The sequence below is a fragment of the Neolamprologus brichardi genome, chromosome 4, assembly GCF_056152115.1.
Source record: "Neolamprologus brichardi isolate AB-2024 chromosome 4, ASM5615211v1, whole genome shotgun sequence".
In the NCBI taxonomy this organism is placed as follows: domain Eukaryota; kingdom Metazoa; phylum Chordata; class Actinopteri; order Cichliformes; family Cichlidae; genus Neolamprologus; species Neolamprologus brichardi.
Genome location: NC_142107.1, coordinates 4,287,573 through 4,314,489, shown reverse-complemented (window position 1 = coordinate 4,314,489; position 26,917 = coordinate 4,287,573). Strand labels below are relative to the sequence as shown.

The following is a 26,917-nucleotide window of genomic DNA, read 5'->3' as shown; positions in this document are numbered from 1 at the left end:
CAGGTACTCTTTTTCCTCCGCCTGCTTCCTTCTTTTCCTTAAACTTGTTTTCTTTTCACATGAAGTTTGATGCCAAATGTGTTGGGTTTTTTGCATCTCTCAGAAGAGGCACAATTTTCACAATGTTGGTTATTGCTGGGGGTTTTGAACAGCCAGGCTTACTGCTTTGTTGACAACCTCAACCTCAAGGTCAGTAAGAGAAATGGGGTCCTGGTTGAAGGCAGATTTCAGATACCAATTTAGATGTATGCACATGAAGGCCAAGAACAGCACTGGTAAGTATACACATTTCATCACTTCAGTGGAACTTGCATGTGCACTTACTTTAGAGAGGAATGTAAGAACATTTCAATGAACATATTCATGAATATTAAGGTCACATTTAGCCACACTAAGCCTCTGCAGTTAAATGTGAACCTCTCGATACACGAATGGTTTTGACAAATAAATAATTCAATTCAATAAACTCCAGGTGGATCTATAGACTCCTAGTATGGCACTAAAAGCCTATGGGACTAAAGGGGGGGTTACACTTTTGTGTTAAGTGACCTTGTTGCAGATAAATGATGCTCTCTGTTCAATCTGAAGGATCATTCAGTCCAGTCTCAGAGTGCATGAGAAACACAATACCAGTAGAGAAGAAGAGATCTAATGGTAAAATGCAGATTTGTCCTCTTCATTTCAGTATAAACCAGCAGGAAAACAGGTGATAACACAGAGATGGTAGCAGGGAAGAGAGAGGGTGGATGATTGGATAAGGGTTTTGGATTAAACAGAATGTAGCGTCAGGGAATTGGAAATGAAGGTCAGATGAAAGGGGAGGAAGGTAAGAGGAAGAAGTGATAAATGGAAACGTACGCACCATCAGCATCCTTGGCTTTATTCCTAAGGGGCAAGATGTGGCCTGGTATATGTTAACATTAAATGGGGATTGATGGATATTGTTCTAAATAAACAGGTCTTTACAAGGCAACAACTACTTTGTGGCAACACCATCCCTCCATTTAACTACTTTTTCTCCACATTAGAGAGTATTTGAGATCAGCTTTCCTTGTGTTTATGCTGTTGGTGCTGTTGTTGTTTAATCAGTGTGATGTTGATCTGCTAGATTTTGCTTTTCTTGAAGAAATAAGAAAGCCATTTGCTAAAATTACTTTTTATAGAAAGATGTGTAATAATAGCAAAGAAGCGAAAGTTCCACATTGCTGCTTATGTCGAGTCCTCATCATAACTTAGCTGTAATTTCCAAACTATTCGTTGAATCCAAAGTAGCATTTTTGTTTCATTTCAGCCTTATTATTGTGAAACCAACCAGAACGTGCATGAAATTTAAACCAATGACAGGGCTGTATTTGAATAATTGCTGTGCATTTGTTGAACGGTGAATGTTTAACCTGAGGACTCACAGCATTCATATATATATGTGTGTGTGTGTGTACGTGTGTGTGTGTGATAAGATTTGGCTCCCCATAGATGGAGGCTTTAAGTGACTTTGACAAAATAGGTCACATCATCATCCTATTAATGTTCCTTTTCTTAAAAAAGACCCAGCTAAAATAATAAGAAAACTCTCAATCCAATTTTTGCTCACTCCTTCTCCCATCTGACCAACGGGTTGTTAATGATCTCATTTAAGAGGTCATGGGTACTCTAATTGGAAGTGGGCTGACTACTGTTTCTCTGGACTGACCTCTGTGATGGTCTAAAGTTAGCACAGACTTCGTGACCCCACTAAAAATAGTCAAGTTTCTCTCACCGACTGACCTTACAAGTCCACATCGACCCTTTTAATTGCTCAAATTACCTTTGGAGCTCCCTTAAGGAAAGCCTTCTTTGCCTTTGGAGAAATAGTGACTTTATGTGGATTTAGTGACATTACTTTGGATGGAGAAAAGCTACGTGATGAGCTACACTGATAGAACAAAGAGAAAGAGGCCCTATATACCCCAAAACCATTAAAAGTAATGCAAGTTTCCAGTATTGCTGGGCAATTTGCCGCTTGTTGCACCATGCTGTTCACTCTGGTAGCATGTGACACCTTGACACAACCACACAGTGTGCAGCTGAGCACTGTCTGGCAGTAAACTGTGCACTGCCACAATCCCATCACTTATTCAAATATTAGCCGAACCGCAACATCTGATGCTTCAATACAAGCTGTTCATTCCAGCCTCATAAGTCTTTGTTAGGAGGTGGCTCTGTTTCAGCACCAGTGCAGTCCACACACAGTCACAGTGCCACACATATACGCACGCGGCAGCGTCTACACACGTGTGTCTGCAGGCCAGCACACCCAATAATAAGCTGTAAACAGGCAGCATTGGGCACGCTTTCTTTTAATGATCAGCCTGCGTATCATTGAAACCATCAAGCTCTCTCCCAACGCAACCGCCACAAACAACATCTGTCCTTGACCTTGGCAAAGAAAACCCACCAGTGTATAGCGAGCTGCTCCGCCTATCACAGCCTTCTGTCGGGCCCATTATGATAACAGGTTCATTTGTTAATGTGTCTCTGTGCTGTGTAAATGCAACTGCTTAGTTTGTGGGTGCATTGGGGTATATGGGGGGTCTTTGTGTCACCTATGACTGGACAAGCGTTACAGGCCCTGTTTCTGTGTATCCGTGGACATTACACACTGGATAGAGGTGAGAATTTAAAAAATGGACATCAATTGTTCCTAAATGCCGAACCCCGGTTGACCTTTTTTCCATCTCTTCAGCAAAATCACGCGACTCCCTCTTTTTCAGTCATCTTTATTCAAATCTGTGTTTTAATTAACGCCGTTCAACGAGGGCCCTTTGAACAGGGGGTTAATTGTGCTTTTCGTGAAATCAGCTCAAGTGCAAATTCTCTCTGCGTGACCTCTGTTCCGTTCCTTGGAATAGTGTTTTAATTATCCAGACAACCTCTTAAGAAACCGTGGTGACGGGGTAACCATATGGTCAGTAGTCAGGTCTCATCCTCGAGATACTGCGGATCACAGGAAGTGAAATATGTGGAGGATCAGTGGAAGAATGTTCGGATTTACAGATATTCAGGAAGTAAAGCACCAAAAATAAGGAACAATGATGATAGTGATGCTTAAAATAACAATAAAAAATAATAAATAAATAAAGGTCTAGAAGAAACGTCAATATGCTGCTCACATTCTGACTATTGATTTCATGATGTTCTCTTATGTGCTATCACACGCTTCCAGAAACAGCTACTCCACTATCTTTCCCTACCCATCCCTCTGCCAATGGGCTTCCATCCTCCCTGCTCACACAACATGTGCACCGCAACAATGGGCAGCAGAGGACAAAAGATAGGCAAAGGGTGATTTGCATCGTAGGCCAAAGCACATCCTCCTCAGCAATACGCAGGAAAAAATAAAACCCTGAACACAATCAGCAGCAGCTCTAAGTAGGCAGTAGGGGTTTTTTTTTTTTTAATTATTATGCATGGTTTCACTTGGATTCACTTGAAAAAATAAAGTTGTTGTAAACCAAAGAGCACTTTGATGTCAGTCATGTGTTTCCTGCTTCTTTGTCTGTTTGTACGCTAAGGATGTTAATGTCAGTTTGTCTGTGTATCAGTCCACCACTTTACCCGAGGCTGTAAAAGATGATAGAAAAGTATTGGATAGATTACCATGAAATGTATTACAGAGTTTTATAGCCACCACAGGATGAATCCTACTCATTTTGACCACACCCTAAATTTCCTGTCAATTTCCTGTTTAAAAAGTCAGTAGCGTAACATCATATCTAATAATATTTTAAGACTTCAAAGCCGATTTAGACAGCGCATCAGCATCCATATTCTTGCTAATATAGTAATGGCATCATTCATATATCCTGTGTGTAACTCTACCACACAATTGAGCACAGTCTTCTAAAACAAACTGTCACTGTTAAACAGGTGGCACCTCGTTCACACATTGTCAATATACACATAACTGCACTCGTTCATGTCCCAGTCATACTGTTAATGTGACGCATCAGCGCAACTGCTGCACATCTGCTACTGAAGGTTTGGAATTTCTAAACTGGTTCCCAGTGCCTCCCTAAATCAGCCTGTTCTCATTCCCGGGGCAACAATTAATGGTGTTTTATCAAAGCTGTTGGCTTGGCTCATTTAGCACAAGGTGTCCTTAAGCAGCGGAGCTTAACGCATGGCATTAGCGAGATGGCACTGTCGATCCCAGCTCATGTTTCGTCAGGGTTACTGCTGTGAAGGAGCATTTTTTTGTTACAGATCACAATCTTTTCACAACCTTGGAATAAGTTTTTAGCACCTAAACATAAACAAGTTTGCACCTCAAACTAGTCTGAGAGTCTTTAAAACAGAGACAATATTGCAATGACAGCAGTTGAAGAAACGTGGAATATACAGATATACTAGATATACTGTGCCGCAGTTTTCCAGACGTGTCCTTAAATGCGCATGCACATCATTGCTGTAGCTTCACACACACATACACACACAGACATATAATGGTCCACACACCAATCTTTATTTTTCTTTCCCCTGTCACTCTCTTTTCATCTTCTTGTCCTGTCAAACACGGTGACATAAGAAAAACATTCACTCCCTCTTTTTGAAGCTGTTTCTCTCTCTCTAACACACACCCTGCAACCCCGTCTCATGGTTCCCTCCCACAGAGCATTATTTCCCACCTGAGTATTTCACACTCCGCAGGGCCCTGTGCTTTTTAATTCATTGAATTCTCATGAAATCCCAAGAAGATATGTTACCATGCACTGAGTCTGACTTTTATAGCTAATAGGGAAGTGGTGACAAAGTTTAATGGGGTTGTGTGATGTGTGCGTTTTAGGAGTGGAGAGAGAGAGAGCAAGAGGCAGATACAGAGGGCTGTATTTTCATATTATCCTTTTTATTGAAATATTGGAGCAAAAAGAATGTTTTTATAGGTTAATGTCACTCTAAAATGGGGTTTTTTGGAGGGCCAATTCCTCATCTAGAGAAATTACCTGTGGTACACATCAGGGTCTGATCTGGGCCCTATTTTCTCTTCTCCTTTGTCTGCATACGCACTTTTTGTATATGCAGATGACACAAAATTGTATGTCCCTATAATTTGTCGTGGTTTGTTTCATATCTCGAGCCTAAAGACGAAAACTGACATAATTATATATGTAGGTATTTTACATTCCACAGGGATCTATGCAGGGCTGCCATGAAATCACAAAAAGATATTCTACAATGCATCACATCTGAATTTATATCTAATAGGGAAGGTGATAAATCATTTAGCGCAATTCAGTTTTATTTATATAATGCCAAATCATATGCAGATGACAGACATTTATATATCTCTTTGATAATTTGTAAGTGTCTCAGTCAAGCTGCAAAGTTAAGGTAAAAAGCTAACTACTAGTGAAAAGAAAATACTGTTTTATGTCTTTCATTCAACTTTATGATGGATGGACTGGTGAATATGTTAGACATGCTTGGCTTACATGCCCCAAAGCTCGTGATCTGCCTTTTTCTATGTATTTGGCAGAACACAGAATTTATTATAAAGTCCAAGAATAAATATCAGTACAGCAGAATTATATATATTAAATCTTTGCACAGGCTTCAAATGGTTACCAGAAGATATATTTTAATTGCTTTGGTGATCCTCTGTCTTTGACTCTTGGCCTCTACGGGATCCTATCGTTATCTGTACGCCTCCCTTTTCAGTCCAACTTATCACTCCTACACTAAGAAGGCATCTGAAGTTTTCTCCATCCATTTTTTTTAACCATTTTTGATCACCCCCTTCCGCTTGAAGTGCAACCGACTCTCCCCCTCTCCCCAAACAAATGTCGCTCTCTAATTGGCCAGAACTGGGGAGTCATGAGAGCGTCGCTGTTTGGACAGCTGTTAATCTCGAAGGGTTGGCAGCGGCAGAGAAGATTGTGACAGTGGTGGGGAGAGGGATGACAATCTGGAATGGCAATGTGAATGACGCAAGGAGAGAGGAAGAGTTCAAGTCTGGTTGCAAATTACTGCCATCCCAAGTCTGTGACCACATCTGTCTGTCATTGTGAGGCTGTGGTGTCAGTGAGAAAGTGCTTCCACAGATATACAATGCAGTGTCACTGTTTGTCTCAATGCCTCTGCAGCATTGTGTAGTATGTACTATGGCAGTGCAGTTAATGTACAAGAACAGACACACACACACTCCCTGCACATTCATTCACTCCAAATCATCACACGCACGGGGATGCACTGTGTTTTCTCCACTGCTCACACTCACTCTTGCTCCATATCTTCCTTTCCTTCGATCCCATGCTCACACACATACACAAAATAAAGCACACATACACAGCGCTCAGGGAACCAATCACTATCGCCTGTTTTCAGGTCCTGTTTGTGAATGGGATTTTTACGGGAGAGGAGGAGGCAGGCACCTCTGTGTTGTAGGCATGCAGCTGCAACAGCGGGGAAGCATCAGCATCCCATTCTAGTTTTTTCCCTCCACAAGCTCAAATATTTCTCTCAGTTTCTCTTTGCGTTTCATTTTTAATGTTATGGTTATTTTGGTTGTTTTTATTATTGCAGCATCACTCTTTCCCTCTTCTTGAACTCTCTCTGACTCTTTTCATCTTTTTTTGGATGGTGCAGTTGGATGTGACTGCTGCATTGAAATATCCCCCCTCTTCACCATTACCTTCACCATCATCCACAGCTGTTTGCCTCTTCCAAATATTTTTCATTATCCTGTCCACTTTCCCATTTATTGCACAACTTGCTTTTTCCACAACATTTTTTTCTATCTGTCACTCCATCTTTCTCTTACCCTTCTTTTCTTCTCACCATCCCATCTGCATCCCGAGGAAGGTGCTGATACGGGTAGGGTGAATGCCTAAAGACTCACACACACACAAACACACAAGCATAGACACTTACCTTCTGTGACAGGATCTTCCGTCCGGAGTGCTTCTGAATCTTCAGTGGTTGAAGATAGAGCAGCGAGCCTCTGTGAGCTTCTGGCAGATAAAAAAGAAGTGGAGGACAGACAGAGAGGAAGAGAGAGAAAGAGAGACAAGACAGGAGAGGGAGTGAGAGGTATAAAGAGAGAGAGTGAGAGAAGGGAAAAAGTGGACTAGAGGGGCGGGCTGAAGCGATCCAAGTGGAGGAGCAGGATTCTCCTAGCTAGCTGGAGGTGAGATGAAGGGGAGAAAGAGAGAGGGAGGGAGAGATAAAGGGAGAGGGAGGGAGAGAGCCAGGGTGCACTGGATTGGGATAGGAGGGGATTGTGTGATGTTTGAGAGGAGGAGGGATTGCAGCGGATGAAGGGAAAGTTGGAGAGAGGAGAGAGGAGGGAAGGGAACAAAGAGAAAAAGAGGTTTATTGATGAGAAATGATGGAGGAGGGAGGATAAAAGAGTGAGATGCATGCGAAAGATGACCAAAAGCCAAGTATCCGAGGACGACGGAAATGTTAGATTAGAGGGAGAAAATGCAGACAGGGCAGCAGAACCAAAAGTCTAAAAGGGAGCCAGAGGACAAAAAAGCCTGACAGGAAATAGATGTGTTCAGCTATGATTTGATGGAAGAGAAGTGGAAGTGTGAGATTTCAGGGCACCGTTATGTAACCTTTAACAGCGTCAAATAATACAAGAACAACTTATGTCAAGCCGTCGCATGCATGCGGTCCCTGGAGACAATCAATTTCAGAGTGCAGAAAATGTCCTTCCATCCATTAAATCTTGCTGTAATCCGATCTTGTGTTGATGTGTTGCAGTACGGACACTGCAATTAACTTTGGAGCAATAACTTATCGGCGGATGGAGAATTGGAGGGAAAATAAAGCAAAAGATAGGTTCTTGATCTTTGTGAGAGGCTGGTGACAAAAATGGAATCTGGGAGGTGAGCATACATATACCTTTCAGGAACTTTAAGGAGAGTAATGGTTCACATGTGGATTGTAACATACTGTACAAAAAGTTTTAATGTGAGCAAACCGCATTACAGCTATGGATAGACTGCCTCTCTCTGCTCTCTTCTCTTTCCCCCAACCCCCAGCCAGTCATGATAGATGGCTGCGCCTCCCTGAGCCTGGTTCTGCTGGAGGTTTCTTCCTGTTTAAAGGGACTTTAGCACTGGGTGACCTTCCCACTGTCACCCAGTGCTTGCTCATAGTGGGTTGCCTGATTGCACGTATGAAACACCATGCAACCGAACACAGGAGCATATTTTGAGAAACCATGGGGCTTCCAGGAGTTTGAGTCCCATGTAGGACTGCTGTTTTTACACTTTTATTTTCAAATTTGGTTTTCTGATACTGTTCAAATAAATGAACACAATAAAGCTATCTGGTTTTTTTTTTAGTAAAACATCATGGTTTGGATTAAAATGATGTTGAGTCTCATGACTGAAAACTGCAATTCCTCTAATCACCACTTTAGGCCTGCTTAAAAAAGTGAGTCAACTCCTACAGACACCCATGGCCCCTGGGATAGACTATCCTCTTGGTAATCCAACTCTAGTTTGATATTTTTAGGTGTTAATTTGACCAGGAAGTGAAACTAAGCGTCTCTTCTGCAAGATTTTCCTATACTGACATAGTCAAATAGACTGGTATTTTTATCTAACACTTACATACACGTTAACACTCTGATGGATGCACCAGGGGCAACTTGAGGTTACTTCAACATGCTGACTTCAGGAGCCAAAGTAAGAAACAGAGAGGTTGACAACATGGTGTAGCTCCTAAGCCACAGCCACTCATAGACAGTATTAACCTAGCATCCTTTTCATGGCAAGAGAAACAGAGCTCCAAGAAAAATCTCTGCAAGCATGGGGAGAAGTGTACCTCCTCACAAAAGAACTATACCCTGGTTTGAACCCAGGACCCACTTATGGTAAATGCAGCAATTCTAACCGCTGAGCAGATGCGAGAGAGCCAGCGTGATGCTAAATGCTAGCTTGCTGCACTCTTGCTGGAAAAGCTCAAGTTAGCAGAAGTACATTGGTTATGTAGGTGATGCAGTCTGCTCCTCTTCATGGATTTATAAAGAAACCCTGCTGTTGATCAGCAGGTTACTGAATGTAAAAGTGAAAATGAAAAAAATCCTAAACTAGCATATAAAAAAACTGTTTGTGGTCGCTTTTGCATCTTTTCTCACATCTCTTTGGGGTCCTTTCTCACTGGCTTCTAAAGGAGAGGCGTCACTTCATGCAGATGCTTTGTTAGATATACATTTCATGCAATTGTCTATTTGTGTTCAGTGTCAGAGGTCTGGGTCAGTCTGCAGTACTCTTAAGCTGGCTGGGATTCATTTTTGACAAGGTGAGAATTCATTTGCTCAAGGACACTTCAGCACAGTGGATGCTTGCCAATGCACAGTTTAATCCTAGGATTTCTTTTCTCCCTTTCAAAAAAAAAAAGCTGTACTCAGCTATTTAGTGTACTGATGGTGTCTATTTTCACAAAAGACTGCTAAAATCAGCTTTGGCTGCAGTCTCTATGCACAGCTGTTTCCACTGCTTTCATTTGTGTAAAGCTATATCATAGGTTATGTCTGCAATGTTTTCACCCAACAGGGTGTTTTCTCCATAAGTGTAGACTGAACATCCAAAGCAAGACTCCCATTGCACAAAAGCCACAACTAGTAATAAAAGAGGAAGTAATAATACTACATGCAGGCAATAATTAGACTCTATGCAGATTTTCTTCAGCTTATTTCAGGGCATCAGCCTAAGCAGAGAAGCCCAGACCTCCCTCTCCCTAGTTACCTCCTGTAAAGGCGTTTCCAAGCCACCTGAGAGCTATAGTCTTTCCAGCGTGTCCTGGGTCTGCCCTGTGGTCTCCTCCCAGTGGGTTATAACTGGAGCACTTCACCCAGGAGGTGCCCAGGAGTTACCTTGTCAGATGCCGAAACCACCTCGACTGCCTCCTTTCAATGTGGAGGAGTATCAGCTCTACTCTCTAGTGATGGGTCGGTCGCGAACGAAATGGCTCTTAGAGCCGGCTCTTTGAAGTGAACGACGCGAGCCGGCTCCTTATCGCGAGCCGTGGTTTTTGTTTTCTGTCTCTCTCTCGCACTTTTTTCCCGCTTCACTCCGCATGCGAGCCTTGTGCTTTACGCTGGGCACAGGGGGGAGGGGCGGTAGTTACACTCAGTAGCACAGGAACAGAGCGGGAGGGAAAGAGAAAGAAAGAGAGCCAGGGACAACAACGTCACATTAGAAAGGTATAGTAATCATCCACAACTATTTTCAGTTGCAGATGATAAAGGATTCAGAAAGTTTATTCATGCAGGCCCATATGACAGAGAATATGCATGTTCTTTTTATTTTCATATTTTAATTTATATTTAATTGTGTTGTGGTTTGTAGTGTTTTGTGTTGTTTCACTTTAAATTTGTAAAAGGAAAAAGCTGAAAACTTAAATAGTTAAAAGTTGACTAGTTGATTTTTGTTACATTTTATGTGGAGTGAATAAATAAAAGTATATTTACGGTGGCCCCTAGAGACAAGGCACGTACAAACTCCAAAACACGTAAAAACTCCAAAACACGTACAAACTTCCTAAACAAGTAAAAACACGTACAAACTCAAAACACGTAAAAACTCCAAAGCACGTAAAAACACGTACAAACTCCGAAGCACGTACAAACTCCAAAACATGTAAAAGCTTTTTTTTTTTTTTAATTATTTGACTATATATGAATGCTTGTGTATAAATACACAAACAATATACATATGCTTTCATGCTTTCAATTGTGTAATTTAAGTGATCTGTGTAGCTCTGTTTTGGAAGTTCAGTTCATGCTAGAAATGTGTTTTGGAGTTTGTACGTGTTTTGTCTCTAGGGGCCACCGTATATATTTATATATAAACATGTATAAATAAAACTACTTTTTTTTTTACATTAGTAATTCCTTTTGTGCATAATTTTATATTATTGTTAGTAATAAATTAATTAAAGCAACAAAACAACCTGAAGAGCCGGTTCGGAGCCGAAAGAGCCGGCTCTTTTTAGTGAGCCGAACCGAAAGAGCCGGTTCTCTAAAAAGAGTCGGAAATCCCATCACTACTACTCTCAGCCCCTCCCCAATGGCTGAACTCCTCACTCTATCTCTAATGGAGAGGCCAGCCACCCTTTTTTTCCAACGCTTGTTCTCGCGATCTTGTTCTTTCGGTCACTACCCGAAGCTTGTGACCATAGGTGAGGGTAGGGATGTAGATCGATCAGTAAATTGAGAGCTTCGCTTTTAAGCTCAGCTCTCTCTTTACCAAGACGGACCTGTACAGCGTTCGCATCACTGCAGCCGCAGCACCAATCCGTTTGTTGATCTCCTGCTCCCTCTCCCCGCACTCATGAACAAGACCCCAAGATACTGTCTATGCAGATAGCATTTAAAATATTGGGTTTGTTGATATTAATGAATACTTATATAAATACATATACATTGCAACACTGGTTCTCATAGGACTTTCCAACCTGGATATCCTCAGAGAAGTTTTCCTACAGACACAGAGTGACTGTGGAGACATTGCTTTCTACACATTGTCTGCAGTGCAATTCTAGGCCCAGGGCCAAATACTGTGCTTCTATCATAAGGCGCTGGCATCACAGACATGATGAGGCCATAATATGACACTTGGGTGTTTTTCTTTTCTTCTCCTTTTTTTTTTTACCAGTGCTTTTAAAAGACTTACAATAGCAAGACTTACTGATAAAACTGATGAAAAAAAAACATTCTATCTAACAAACACAAAAGGAAATATAAGATTCTGAGGACACAATTGACTAAACTGAGTAGATAAAAAATTCACAGAACGTTTTGATTGGCTGAAATGCCACTGTATAATTGTAAAAGAAATTGAAAACCTTGAAAACGAATCAATCAAAACATGCAAGTAGAAGAGGAAGCACAAAGAAGAAGTAGGGGAAAATAATAAGTATAAGGAAAAGCAGGAGGAGGGGAACAAGAGGTCTGGCAGAACTGCTGCTCAGATGCCTAGAAAATCATTGACACATCTAGACTTTTCTTAATGTTATTTGACAGATTCACTGCTATCATTGCTTCTGTTAAGTCAGGGATGTCAAACTCATTTTACATCGAGGGACACATACAGGCTGTTTTGATCTTAAGCAGGCTGAGTGAAATTCCACTTTTAATCGCTGAGTTTTCTTAACATAAAATAAAGAAGTGTGATGTCAACAGCATATCTATTTTTCTATATGATAAATGTGCAAAATTACAAAAAAAGCTCTGGTAGCTCACTGCCCAGACTCCCCCACATTTATAAAACCGAAGGTTTTTTGTTGATTGATGGAAATATTCTTATTTTTACCTAAATTTCGATGGTAGACAGAAAAAAAAACAGGAACCTTTCAGTCATTCAATTGTTTATCCATTACTTATCCACTTTAATGTAGTATGAATGGCTATGGGGGAACCGAAAAAGCTGTAAAAAACATAAAAATACAGTTAAGTCCAAAGATTTATGCCCCTCTTAACATTTTCCAAAGCCATCCAGCAGATTCTGGCCCCTGGGCCTTATATTTGACACTCATGTTCTAAGTTTAATACTGCATAAAAGCATATGTCATATTGAAGTTTTAAACATAATCTTAAGCTTTGATTTTTCTTGTTTTCAAGTGATGTAATCAGACAGTAATGCAACTGTCTGGCTCAATTACAATATTAGGTTTTTGTCCATTTTCTGTGCATGCCAACTGCTTTTTTAAAAAAAAAGGGAAAAAAAAACAGAAGAAGACACAAGAACCACGAAGCACTGGGAAGTGGCTCAGACGTGTCTCTTCCAGCGGGACGCAGCTCGGTTTTAAGCAGAACTGCTTTGTAATTACTTTCATGTATCCTTATTGGGCACGTATGCCAATTTTCATAAGTTCAGTAACTCTCTCTGCTTTTTCAGCTCTGGCACAGCCCACTGTCTCACACACTCTCGTATTGATCCCATTAGTTTACATTACTTTGCCTCAGAGATTACAACAGATTGGTCCATGCTTGTGTACAAATGCCGCGAGCGCTGATCTAACAGTTCGGGTTACAGCTACTTATTGTTCAAAGTAAATGTTTTTCCTGTTGAGAAACACAACTGAGCAATTAAGCTGCTTTGTCTGTGGAAATCCAGCTGCCTGCCTGTCCAACATTAGCAAAACAAGTAGTTTGTTGCTGTATCATTAAATGAAATTCTACAGTCGCCATCATGAATTCACTGCTCTTAACACAACAAAAGGCAGGAGTTCAAGTAGCATGTCACTGTTATTATTAAAGTAAGGGGGAAAAGTGTGACAAATAACAGTGACATTTAAAAATACTTCAAAAGAGTAAACATTCACACACAAACGCACACACACACACACAAAAAGTAAATCCTAATGTGATGTCTGTCTTTTACTTTTTCAGTGCATTTGCCCGCAAGGCTAAACAGGATGCACAGCAGTTTGACTTGCTGGTGCTGAAAAGGAAATAAGTTTCCTGTTGTTTTAGGTTCAGTCATGTAAATCATGTAAAATTATTTCGCTAGAGAAGTCACATTCCCACTGTAAGTTTTAACCACTACAGTTCCTTAAACTGTAGTCAAATTAAACCAGGCGTGCAAATATAGGAACCAAAGCACTTCAGATCTTTCTTGCCATACTTTTGTATTGTTTAGTGTGACACCTTAACAGTGCTTTAGCATTGGATGAAACTGTACCTGTGCCATAAAAAAGCCAGAGACAGTATGAAAGGAAGTTTTTTTTTAATTATTTGGTTTTTTAGACTTTTATTTAACCACATTGTTATTAATGTGAGCAGTTGTGCCCGATCATTCCGTTTTTCTCTTTATGTAAAATAGCATTCTATAACATTTTGGATGTGTGTAAGCGGCCAGCTGTCTTAAGTTCGAAAAACACAATATACACGATAGATAGATAGATAGATAGATAGATAGATAGATAGATAGATAGATAGATAGATAGATAGATAGATAGATAGATAGATAGATAGATAGATAGATAGATAGATAGATCTTAAACGAGAAAGATAGATATATAATTTATATAATGACTTTATATATTAGGATAATACCAATAGTAATCTAATAATCTAATTAAAAACACCACATTGTTCATTATCATAGATTAAAGCAATGGTTCCAACCATTTAGTCTCCTCTTTATAAAAGAAATATAACATTTAAGGGAGTGGTTCTTCCTAAAACTATTGGATAATTTCTAATAAAAACCTGCCTGAGCAAACAACAGAGGTAAAGCATATTTAAGTGCATGAACGAGCTTAAAGTAAGTGGTATGTAAAAAGTAAATGACATGTAACTGTTTACATATGTTGTGTTCAAATGATTTGGAAATAGTTACCTGGCAGAATTTTACCGGATAAAACTTTCCTAAAATGTGCTGAAATGAGCACTGAAATGTGCTCATGTGTCAGGTTTATGTCAGGTTATGCATGAGACTGAGTCTGAATTCAATTACAGTAGAAACATTCAGCACAGTCTGGGGAATGTGATTCCTGGGACTAATGTCATTTATTCGTCACTCAAGTAGAAACCAATTTAAAACCACACATCAATTTAAGTATGTGTAAGTTGCTGTACTGTGAATTTGTTCATCTTAACAAATACTTTTAGTATTTAGATTAAGATCAAGTGACTGTTTTTTGTTAAGAAGACCAAAAGTCTCTTAAACTGCTCTTCATCCTCCACCATCCATCCACCCTGCAGATCGACAGTTGTAGCTCAAGATCACTAGGGGGCACGGTCGAGGCTGAAATAAGCTGCGAGGAAAGCGACCTCAGAACATGCAAAACAGAAAAAGGAAAAAAAAAAAGCATCACATGTAGATTATTCAAAGTAAAATGTTGTAAAGCTCTAAATTATATCTGCAGAGTATTCCTGCACATTTTGCATGGCATGCTTTGAAAAGCAAGACCTTTTAAAGTTACTACCAGATACCAGCTTTCTTCAAACACTGATCTTTCTCATGTTATTTTTTGATCTGCTGATGGCGCATTTCCAAAACAAAACGTACCTCTTGTTAGATCATTCTTCATACTCGTCTTTCCTTGACTCAAACCTCAGGGCCGATATGTGAAGTTCAGCAGGTTGATTGGTCAGTTCCTCATCACTTCTTAGAAGCAAAGGGAGTTTTTGTTTACTTTATAAAACCTCTAGAGAAAGCTATTCTAGTTTTCTCAAGTCGGCAGGACTCACACCAAACCCACACTGAAGTGATAACACTGACAGCTCTGTATCAGCAGTCACAAGTGGTTGACTGCTCATGATAGCATTTTTTTATGTAGCAAACAAGCTGTGCAAATTTATTGAAGACATTTAATTATTTTGACCCTCTTGCACATGTGACCTCTAAGAATATTTTGTGCATTGAACTCAATAAATTGTCCTTTTTTCGAGTTTTTTTTTTTTTTTTGTGAAATGTGTGAGTGTCATTAGCTGAAATGAGGAACTGGTCATGCGGTATCTAAGCTCATCATCAACTTTGTTCTGACTGAGGTGTTAAAGACATTTGTTCGGCAGGAAGTTACAGTATGGGTCTAAAAACGAAAAAAGGAAAGAGATAAAGAAATAACACGAACTCTGTCATCTTTATATTGCTCTTGTCTTTTGACTCCAAAAAGTCAATCTATTAAAATCAAAAGACGTAATTTTTGCGCAAATGAAATCAATTGTGCAAAAAAAAAAAAAAAGGAATAATTAACAATTATTCTCCTGCAGCAAGATATTTACTCCTAAAGAGCAAATACCCACATATGACTGTTCATGCTTAAGTGAAAGAAGATGTGAAAAGCTTGTGTGAGTCAAGCAGATACTCAGTTTCAAATTTAGTTTGAGGAATCACTATTGGTAGGAAAGTGAAAAAAGTTGCGAGTGCCAATAAAAATTCAGCAACTTTATACATACGTAATAGTATACTGGCAATGTGCACATACTGCATACGTACTTTTTATTTAGAAAAGTGTGTGTGATGAGGAAGAGTGTATGTGGGGTTTAGAAGTCTAAATATAAGTGATTTTGTAACCAGAGGTGGTTATTTGATTGTGTGTTTTGACTCAACGCTGTAGAACAGACTAGAAAGAGTCTAGCTCAAATTAGTTTCAGTACCATAACAGGAAAGATCAGGAACTTTTTATTGACAAAAATGTTTTTATTTCTTTTATTTTAAACTCATGTTCTCAGGTACAAACTGAACATTTCAATAAAGCTTTTCAAAATCATGAAAGTGAGAGTTTACTGTATATATTAAGGAGGAAATATCTGTAACCCCATTTAATCTAATCTAATCTAATCTAATCTAATCTAATCTAATCTAATGTACATTTATCTGACAAAAAGATGTGAAACTCTACCCACTCAGGAGATGTGGGCGTTCTACATGTTATAACACTGAATGATCATTATTTGATGACATCTTCATCACGCCCACCTCTGATTAAAATGGAGAGTTTCAAGTCACCGCAGGAAAATATAAAGTATGTGAAGAAGCAGCTCAGAACACATAATGCTTTAAATCAGAAAGCTTTAAAACGTGGATTCAGTGCTGATGGCTTTAGGACGTAAATAAGTGGTGTATCCCGAATGTGATACTGAGAGGCGGAGGTTTCAGGAGCCTGTGGTAAAGCCACATAAATAAAAATTTGTCATTATCTGAAGGGATGTGGTTGGTTAACTGCTTAAACGTTGGCTGGCAGATCTTGATAAGGCCTTATCGTAAAACCAGAATATGTACCGTCAAGATTTTTACTTTGTTTTGCCATCCTGAAATAATTACCGTTTTACACGTAAGCCAGAAATTTGTTGCCAGAAACGTACTTATTTCTTACTTATTATTGTGACTTGTTTACTCATTAGAACAGTTTTTAATGTTTTCTGTGTCCTCGGAAACAAAAACACGAATCATACTTCGACGTTTCTGAATTTCATAAACTTCTAAACTAAACCAAAAGCCTCCACTGCGTCTTCCTTCTGCACTTTGGCTTTTTTCGCAAGAAGTGTTGCAATACGACAGCATGTTTTTAGAGCTTGTCATGTAAAACAGCTGATTATGCATTTGACGTGAAGGTGACATTACATGCTACTGTGGACAGAAAAGGGGAAATTGAACTCGTCACAGAGGAAACTCCCACAGACTTCTCGACTGGCTGACAAGAAGGAAGCCACAGTGAGAGAAGGACAAAGGAAAAACAGCCTTCACAATCTATGGTAGGTAAGTGAGACGTTTATTTTATACACCCTTGCACTGTGTTGGAGATCATGGGTGAGCTAGGAAAGGGGTGAACGCTTGCCTCTCACAACTGCTACTTTTTCACAGCTAGAAAATCATGTTGCTATATTATTTAAAAATTTAATGACCTCTGATGTGTGAGCATCAGCCCTATTTAGAAATAATGATAAAAATCCACAAAAGTCAAATACACAGGTTTGTTTTTTGGGCTTCATCCGAGCTCATTTTAAAATGTGTTGAGCTCATGAAAGCGGACATGAATTCCCAGCATATGTCATCCTGTGACTTCTTCTCCTTTGAATTGCTCAGAATTTTCGCAATCAGATGAGAAATTGTCTGAGACTCTTCAGAAACATGCGCACTTTTCTTTATGAACGCTCAAAACATCGCCCAGAAAATACAGTGAGTGTACAAAATGAAAAAAATAGCTTAATACAGTAACATACAGGTGTTTCCAGGTGCTGTGGGGTTTTTTGTTTTGGGGTTTTTTCTGTTTGTTTTTTTACATTTCTTGTGCTATTTTCTGAAAATCATTCTGTCTTTGATTTCTCAACTGATGGTTTCCACTTCTACACTGTGGCCTCCTGCACCTCTGACAATAACAGGTTGACAAGGTTGTTTAGTTTCAGAGTGAATACTGGATTCCCACATTCTCCTGAACGGGGGTTCCCCCAACCTTCTACAGTAAACAGCAGCTCTAAAGGCAGAAGTAATGCCTGAGTGACCCTTAAAATCCCCCGTTGATATTCTAAAACAATGTACTGAAGTCTTTTTTTCCCCTCATTTTTCTGTAACTTCATTACCATTTCAGGTTGCATTCACGTTGTTTATGATTGTACATCAAATTTTATTTAAACATGTTGAGGGATCAATTAAAAAAAATTACAAATGCATTTCACAAAATGTCATTTTGATTTAATTTGCATTTATTTGTCCAAACTGTACAAGGTTTTACTGTTTTTACATCAAAAAAGTGGACGCAACATGAATCAATTGATTTTCTTTTTGCAATGTGGATAAAAAATTTGATTTTTTTCTTTTGTGTTTTTTACATTTAGTCATTGTATGGTGTTTACATCTCTTTAAAACATAAAAAAAACCAGACATTTAAAACAAAAAAAAATGCCCACCACCACCCCTCACTCATACACATACACATATACAAACACCCACACATACGCACACAACTTAACCATACATATGTGTGGCGGTGTGTGATCCCCAGTGTGTTTATTCTTTTTATCTGTGTGTCTCACATGTGAGAAAAAGAGATAAGAGAGAGGCGGATGTGTGGTGACATCCCACAACAAGCAGACACTCAAAGCGGAAGAATGCTCGTAGTGTGGTCATGACTCATTTGTTCATTGTTTCTAGTAAATGAACTAATTCTTCTTCCCTCTCTCTCTCTCTCTTGCACACTGCCCTCTGCTCCGTCTTGTCTTCAGACTTCTTGATGATATCAGTAAAAGCAGTTGGGCAAGTTTCGGGAGAGCAGCTCATAACAAAAGGGCCACCTTGCCCTCACTGGCCGCAATAATGATGCCTCTCTTCTGGCTTCTGCTTTTGGCAAAGCTTCCTAAGCTGGCTCTTTTCTCCGGTTCAGATCGTTGTGTAATCCAGGAGATCAACAACTCACAAAATGGTAAATATATGCCCGGTGTAATCCTTCAAACAACTACATTTTTTGTTTTTAATTTTTATTGTACTTTCATTTTAAAATACAGTGACTTTTGCATATTTAGCTAATAATAGTTTTTCATGCAAATCGTGCCATGAGCACCTAAAATCTGATAAAGGTTCTGAGGAAAAGTAAAGCAAAAAGGCTAACTGTCATATGAAATGTATTTTGTTATGAAAGGTGAAGTGCAAGAATATCTTAAATGTTTTTTTATATAATTATAATCATTTTGAGTTGAAGATAACTAAAGATTGCAGGAATACAACAAAGCGACTGCCCGATTACCTAAAATGCTTTTCTTTTTCTGCTCAGTGTCTTCAATACTGGAATCATTACAATGCCATAATAACTACATGTCACATGTCCACTGCAAGTGGAGGCAACACATAAACACACAGTTGGAGCTCTGGGTCGATACAGAATCTGGCAGGTAAAAAAAAAAAAGGGACAAAAGATGTGAAGAAGCAAACAGAAAAAAAAGATACATGGGACGCCTTTTTCAAGGAATAACTCTGTGTTCATGTCCTTGCAGGGAGGTGAAGTGTGAGCCATTTGATCCTAGAGATGCAGCTAAGCACAGGGATGTCCGCTGTAGATATAAAGCCAATGCATTTGTCATCAGCTCAAAACACACCGCCTTCTTCCTCCAAAACAAGACTTGTCTCTCCTCCTCCTCTGTCCAGCACAAGACTCTTCATCTTTTACAGCACCGTGAGTTTAACATTCATTCTGTTGTGTTTCCTTTAGCATTCAAGTGAAACTAAACACTCGGGATGTTGTGCGCTTTTGCATTTTTACAGTGAAAGCACTCCCACCAGCGAATCTCTCCACGCACGATGCACCTGATGGTGGCCGAAAGCTCATTTGGTCCAGCCCCTACCCTCCCTCGTCATCCCTGAACAAAAACCTCACCTATCAGCTCAGCTATAAGACGCACAGAGAGGACAACTGGGTGGTAAGCATCGCGCGTGCAAGATCATAACTGGATTGAAAATGCCTCATCTTTGTAGCACGTCAGTTTAACTGAAAGGTCGAAAATAGAAACCGAGGTAGCATTTAACACTCTTCATACTTCCTTGCAATATATTTAGCAATAATAATGAAACCAGTGGCCTGATGCCTATAAATCACATTTTAGATTTCCTCTCACAGGAAAGCTTCAAACCTACGAGACCCTCGAGTCAGAAGCCTGGCAACGTTAAAGAAATAGAAAAAACAGATTAGGATACACCTGGGGAGGTTCTGAATTCAAACATAAGCATGCTAACACATTCACAGTTTGGATTTAAACAAATAACATAAACATACATTTACATTCTAGGTAGCTGAAAACCTGGAAAATAAAATAAGAATGCACATAGAACTCAGTAGCTGATCCAAATACTTCTTTAACCTTGAATAAATGTCAATAAATAAATATTCCATAAGCCACTCACAACACCTGATTCTCTTTGCAGACTGTGAATGTCACAAACACCAGTATGACACTTGAGAGGCAGCTGTTGCGTCCAGGTCACAGGTATGAAGCCAGAGTGAGGGCCTGGGCCAGCATGGGCCTGTGGAGTGACTGGAGTCCTGTGGTGACCTGGCACACTAAAGAAGGTAAATTAAAGAAATCGGTTCAACTTCAGCTCCGAATAAATTGGTTGGCATGTTTAATATATTGAATAATTTTGCACAAGTAGTGACTTTTCCTTCTTAAGGAGACCCACACTCTTATCTGCTTTCCTCACATTTCTAATCTTCTTCCTCTGTCCAATTTTACTGGAGTGAGAGATAAGTCTGGGGCTTTGCAGCTGTTGTTATTAGCTCTTTTTTTCTCTCTTGGGCCACAGACTTTGGGCAGCTTCCCACTTTGCATTGTGTACTGGACGGAGAGAAGGAGGTAACGTGTAGCTGGGAGGAGAGCAGAGAGCTGGCTCACATCATTACCTACCAGCTGGCCTGTCGACACAATGAGAGTGCGGCGTAAGTTGAGCGTGACGCTGGCAACACCACCTGGCTGGAAATGAAAAATGCACCTTCATCATTCGTCCATCCATTTATCAGACCGTTCGTGTCATTTCCTCTGCTTTCAGGTTTGAGAGATGTTGTTTAAACCCAGCAGTCACTTCTGACCTCACCAGGATGATGCTGAGGTACAGCTGCACGCTGTCTGTCACAGACCCAGAACATCTGCAGCTGAACCTCCAGCCAACACACAGTGCCAAGAGTTTTAAACTCTACCAAAACAGTGAGTAAACATGTGACTGGAGCTACAGCATTCTGGTCGGGTGCTCCAATCTGGGAATAATGCTTGTTCTTCTAAATTCCAAATCCACACTTAAGGAGCGCTTAGAAAAAAGGGTCTTGATTGAGTAGCCCCACCTACTGTTTAAATAGCACTATTGCACCCATTCCGTCTAAATAAATGATCTAGAATTCAGACTATCATCATTCAGCTATCTGCTACTTATATACCTTGTCTCTATATTGCCCCTGGTATACATTAGTCACAACAGTGTGGTGACTGCTTCTTTTTTTAGTAAAAATGATTTCCATCCAAATTCATTCATCCATTCTTTATACTATACACTAATGTGACTGTACTCAATATATATTATATATTAGGGGTGCAACAATACTCGTATCGATATTGAACCGTTCGATACAGTGCTTTCGGTTCGGTACGCATGGGTATCGAACAATACAAAATTTTTGATTTATTTTACCAACTTTTCTTCTGACGATGTTGTCTGTGTTGAGCGCTCAGTGGATCTGTGTTCGACTACTCCGCCTAGGCTGCACTGTCGAGCGCAGATCCACTGAGCGCAGCGCAAGCTAGCAAGACAGAAGCTAAGCTCGTTGCAACATGGCAACTGCCTCAACGCTACCCGAAATTGAACCTCCCCCACCCTCATTCAGATCTGGCGTTTGGAACTATCTTGGTTTTGGAAGCAGACAAAAACAACAAGCACGCATGCTACAAACTTTACCCGAGTCATTTAGACAGCCGTTAGCACATGATTCTCCTTATGGGCCTGATATGTTTAATATGCTGCTGAGAATATAGCCCAGAAGAAGCGTATAGTATAGCTTTTATTTTGGAAAGAGACATTTCTCTGTAATAAACTCTCTTTTCCAAAGATGAGTGATTTCTCGATCAGATAGATTTATTTATTTTTATTATTTTGTTGTTTCAGCAACATTAAATTTAAAAACTACTTTTGAGTTAAAATATATATTTATAATTTTAATAAATGACAAATTAAAAAGGCATGAACATTTTTTTGTATTGAAAAAATATCGAACCGTGACACCAAAGTATCGAACCGAACCATAAATTTTGTGTATCGTTGCACCCCTAATATATATATTATATATATATATATATATATATATATATATATACCAAAATGCTTAAGACCCCTTTTGGTACTTTCCACTACAGTCTGTCATGACAAAACATACACGCACACACACACTAACTACACCCTGTGGGGCTTATTCATTGGCATAATGCATTCCCTAAAGTTAACCAGTGAGCTTAAGAATGAATGCCTAATCTCTGCCCAGACGTGAAATCTAAAATCTAATTTTACCCTAAAATTTAATAATACCCTAAAAAATTAGCATGGGCTAATTTTAGTCTCTACAGAAATACAAGTCCTTACAGGTTAGTGCAGTAAGATTAAAGTCCCCACTTGGCAAGATAAACGAGTACAGACACTAAATCACAAGGCAAAAGCGATACCACACACAGCTGTTAAATATGCATAAAACTTTCCACAATAACTTTAGCTATAAACGAATTTCTCCGCATTGCTCTTATTCCACAGTTCGTCCCAACCCCCCACAGCATGTAAATGTGACGGAAGAAGACAATAACTGGATCGTGAAATGGACCGAACCAAACAAGAGTCAAAACCATGGCCTGTATTATCAGGTCCTTTATTACAGGAAACAAGATGAGGTAAGAAGCGTTACTATCAGTGTTTGTTTGTTTTTAATCTTGATAATTGCATTGGAACTCATTCCCATTAACTATAAAAGACGTACTAATTTAAAGGTGACGTAACTGAAAAAAATAACAAAAATCAGGTACATATATATATTATTTATTGGGGTTTTTTTTTTTTTTTTTAGAATTCTTCTACGCTACTGGAAGTAAGGGATTTAACTTCTTGGACCATCCTTGGAAAACGTTTAGCCCCACTCCAGGTTTACCAGGTCAAAGTTAGGTCATTGGTTGTCCCTGGATCAGGTTCACAGTATAAAGGAATCCCATCAGAATGGACGGATCCTGTGGAGTGGACCACTAATGAAGGTTTGTGGGCTTTACTTTCAATATGTTTAAGCTTAAAACTTAAAAAAAAAAAAAGCATATCATGATTCATGTCATTCCCCCAATAACACGATCATTAATTCTGTTTTCCGCACCAACAGTCTGGTCCCCCACAACCTGGATCTATATACTTATCACTGCAGCAGTGGCTCTAGTCTTCCTCATTCTGTACCGCACTATTCCAGCTTGTCGAAGGTACATTATTTCTGTAAAGCAAAAATTAACTACTGCCATCAAAAGTATAAATAATGCATTTATTATGTTCTAATTTCATAAGAATGATTTTTTTTAATGATAAATTCAACCCTATTTGCATAAATTTTAACCACTAGGAATGTAATTGGGTGGGTGGACTCAGTTCCTTCTCCAGGAAAAAGCAAAATCCTGTCAGAGTTGATGGTAAGACTTGATCAGTTTACATTTTGCTACTTTTTTTGCTACTTCTTCATCTTTATATAAATGTTGCACACTTGCTGTTTTTATATGTAAATGTGTATTTCCTTTTTTCTCTACATCTATTTGCGATCCAGTCCCCCGGCAGTCGGACCCTTACGCAGACTGAAAAGCTGTATATTTGCAAAGTGCAACAACTGGACGTCTTATCTACATGGTAATATGTTTCACACTTGACCTGTCCAGAGGTCTGCACATTTTTTTTTTAGTAAAAGAAAACACTTTCAGCATCAGTGATACTCTATAGCTGTTCCCTTAGATAACGCACACAGACAGACCGTTCAGTGCTCCTGAATGTCACCAATCACTGAGCGTAGCTCCCGGAAAGTGAATTGCAAAATGACGAGCTGTTACATAAATCAATAAAATTCTTATTTTCTTCCCCTGCAGCTCATCACAAGCTTCACTGTGGCCGACCAAGGACACAGAAAAAAAGTGCCTGGATCAGGATGAGGGTTGCTGGAGCTGTGATAACCTGCCCTCTCCTACTGAGGAGGTTAACGTCTCTGACACTTCTGCGATAAGCTTCACCGGGCCATACATCCTCTGTCGGGTCAGCTGCTCAGAAACTCTAACCAAGTCATTTGTCATGTGTCCAGAGCCTGAAAACCAAAAACATGAAACTCTCAATTTATATTAAACTAGCCTTAATCAATTTTGCATATCCACATACTGTATGGACAACTTTACTTAATAGTTTTCTTGCTAATAGTTAGATGAGAAGAACACACTTTACACACTATATTGTCTAGAATTTTAGATAATTTCTTAATTAGGTGCAATGATAGAAAGTCTCTGGTCCTATTAAAAAAACATCCCTGTAAGCTATATATGAAAACTAGATATAGCCACTGTGACATTGCCCACTGGTTTAACGACTGATAGCCTGAACCTTTGAGTTTTAACTGCAGCAGTTGTTGCATCAGTAAAAGCACAGCATGCAGTTCTGGCACTTTGTTTTTATTTTTTCCAGAACAGACACACAAAACAGAATGTCACCTATAGCGGTGATGGCAAGTGCCAGGTTAGCAGTTTTCCCACCGATTCCGGTGTTTGTGCTAAGCCAAGATTTTTGGCCTCTTAATTCACAGAGATGGAAGTTGTACCAGCTGTTTCATCGAAACAGAAAGTGAAGATGTAGATTCGTAGAAATGTGTGAAATAAAACTGTGTTACTTGAATCTATGTATAGCAAACCATAAATGAGCAAACATCACTGGTAAAGATAGAAAAAAAAGAAAAATTAAGGCATTTGATTGAAGACTAAACAGCACTGTTTCTTATCTGACAGTTGCCGGAGTCAGCCCCCGAGTCAGTGAGTGTCAAGGATGAAGAGATGGACACAGAAACCCCGTCAGATGACTCTGCATCGCCTTCTCCTGTAAATTTCACTCTTTTCGGCGAAGGCTATGTGTGTCTGCCCAGACACAGCAACTCCAGATCCACACAGGACCTCATGTCCCACTGTGATGAAAACACGAGCACACACTGGTGTGACAGTGCTGAGCAGGACCAGAGGTGCAATGATCCAACACCATGGCTCGTTAACTCGGACATCAAGCCTGGCTTTAGCGAGCAAACCATTGGGGGCAAACCGCCAGAGTACACGTCGGGACCTTTCACCCACTGGCCTGAAGGGGCCACCGTACAGGCGTCAGGGTACTGCCACCTCCCCACAGCCTTCATGCAAGAGCAGCGCGCTAGCCTGCATAATTCATAGGAAGATTTTATCAAAAGAGGACCTATCACTTACTCTGCACACAAAACAACTTTCTTTTTGCATAAACTTTTCACTTTATTCTGAGTTACTGGTGCTTCAATGTGAAAAAAAATTCCTTCTAGCATTTTTGAGAAGCTTTGTGCCTGTTTTTAATCTTAACTGACAAAGTGGCTCCATAGTGTAGCGGCTTACAGAAAAAGTGAAAGATCTCAGTTTTGATCCCAGAAGGAAATGCAAATGACTTTGGAGTTGTGTCAGGAAGAGTATCCAAAGAAAAATCAAATATACTGAGGTGTAGTTTAGTGTCTCACCATTTGAGGGCAATAGTGAGCCAAATTTTGTAGGTGGTCTATAAGCTTATGAGGGATAGAATGCAATATTATGGGAAGCAAACTAAGCCTTTTCTTTGGACTTTTTTAGATAATTTCCTGGCACAGACTGGGATGGTATGTAATCCAAACGTAATCCAAAAAGCAGCCATGCAAAACAGCTTTCGTGATTCTCAATGCGTTAAATTTTTATTCTGCCTGTGTCTAAGCGTTGCACCGTCTTTTCAAATGCATGGCACCATCATTTTACTTGCTTGTGTAATCTTTCAGCGTAATGACAGCCTTTCACACAGGATGTGCACATTTAGCCGCAGACTCTAAGAACTCAGTTGAAATCTAGTCTTCTTTCATTACTTCCTCTAATTCCTTGTTGCCTTCACAGCTGAAGGGACGCAACTATGTGAACTTCACATCATGGAAACAGTGTGTGCTGTACGTTTGCCAACTGTAACATTCACTGTGGTCGTGTACAATATGCGTGTTTTGCACAGAGGTGTCTGAGTTGAGACCTTGTTGTCAGTGTTGTAGCCGAAGTGTTGCCAAAGGTGTGTAGAACATGCCATCTGCATTGTGATGTGCAGATTGTGCTAAGATAAGCATAACCAGTGCCGTGTGCAAAGGTTTTAGTTTAGAACTGACGTCAGCGAAGGCACAGAGACGTAAATCTAAACACACAAAGTCTATTTTAATGTAGGTAATGGCAATCAAAGGTGAAGGAGCACAACTCTGCCTGTAAATACAATAGAAGAGAAAATAAGAAACGTTGGGCTGCCAAACTATGTAATATATATATATTATAAATGCACTCTGTCTGTGGATGATCTTTATGCTGAAGGAAATAAACTTGTGTAAACTGCTGTCAGCTGTAATTAAAAGAATATTATATTTTTGCTACGTTTCTGTCTTAAATTCAATATAATGAAGATGTGACCAAAGGTCCTTAAGGTAGAAGACAGTTTGACACAGTGAAGATGCAAAGAAATATCAAAAGTAAGATGTTACTATTACTGATGTACCATTATGAGTACCGCTAATATACTGAAAACACTGATGCATTGAAGTGCATGCTTTATTATGGCAGCTGGTCAAAACTAGACTATAAAAAACTTTGTACTTGTCCACTGGATTCATTCAACTGTGACGAGATTTCCAGTTCAAGACAAACTGAGTCTGCATAATTCTCAGATCAGTGTGT

At 39.6% G+C, this 26,917-nt stretch overlaps 2 protein-coding genes across 2 annotated transcripts in view; one reads left to right on the top strand and one right to left on the bottom strand.

Moving 5' to 3' along the window:
* pvalb6 (parvalbumin 6) overlaps window positions 1–7,199 on the bottom strand; it is a 53,644-nt gene extending 46,445 nt beyond the window's left edge. The window contains exon 1 of the mRNA XM_087839657.1: window positions 6,907–7,199. The gene's annotated coding sequence lies outside the window, so the exon portion shown is untranslated. The remainder of the gene's footprint in view (window positions 1–6,906) is intronic.
* Window positions 7,200–17,102: 9,903 nt separating this feature from the next.
* Window positions 17,103–26,551, top strand: csf2rb (colony stimulating factor 2 receptor subunit beta). Its single transcript, XM_006798086.3, has 15 exons — window positions 17,103–17,201; window positions 18,665–18,861; window positions 19,210–19,327; window positions 19,430–19,608; window positions 19,698–19,852; window positions 20,355–20,499; window positions 20,733–20,865; window positions 20,976–21,130; window positions 22,716–22,849; window positions 23,023–23,203; window positions 23,323–23,416; window positions 23,554–23,620; window positions 23,752–23,831; window positions 24,065–24,227; window positions 24,965–26,551. The coding sequence occupies exons 2-15, from the start codon at window positions 18,756–18,758 to the stop codon at window positions 25,391–25,393; spliced, it is 2,139 nt and encodes a 712-aa protein (XP_006798149.2). The 5' UTR covers window positions 17,103–17,201; window positions 18,665–18,755; the 3' UTR covers window positions 25,394–26,551.
* Window positions 26,552–26,917: the final 366 nt, after the last annotated feature.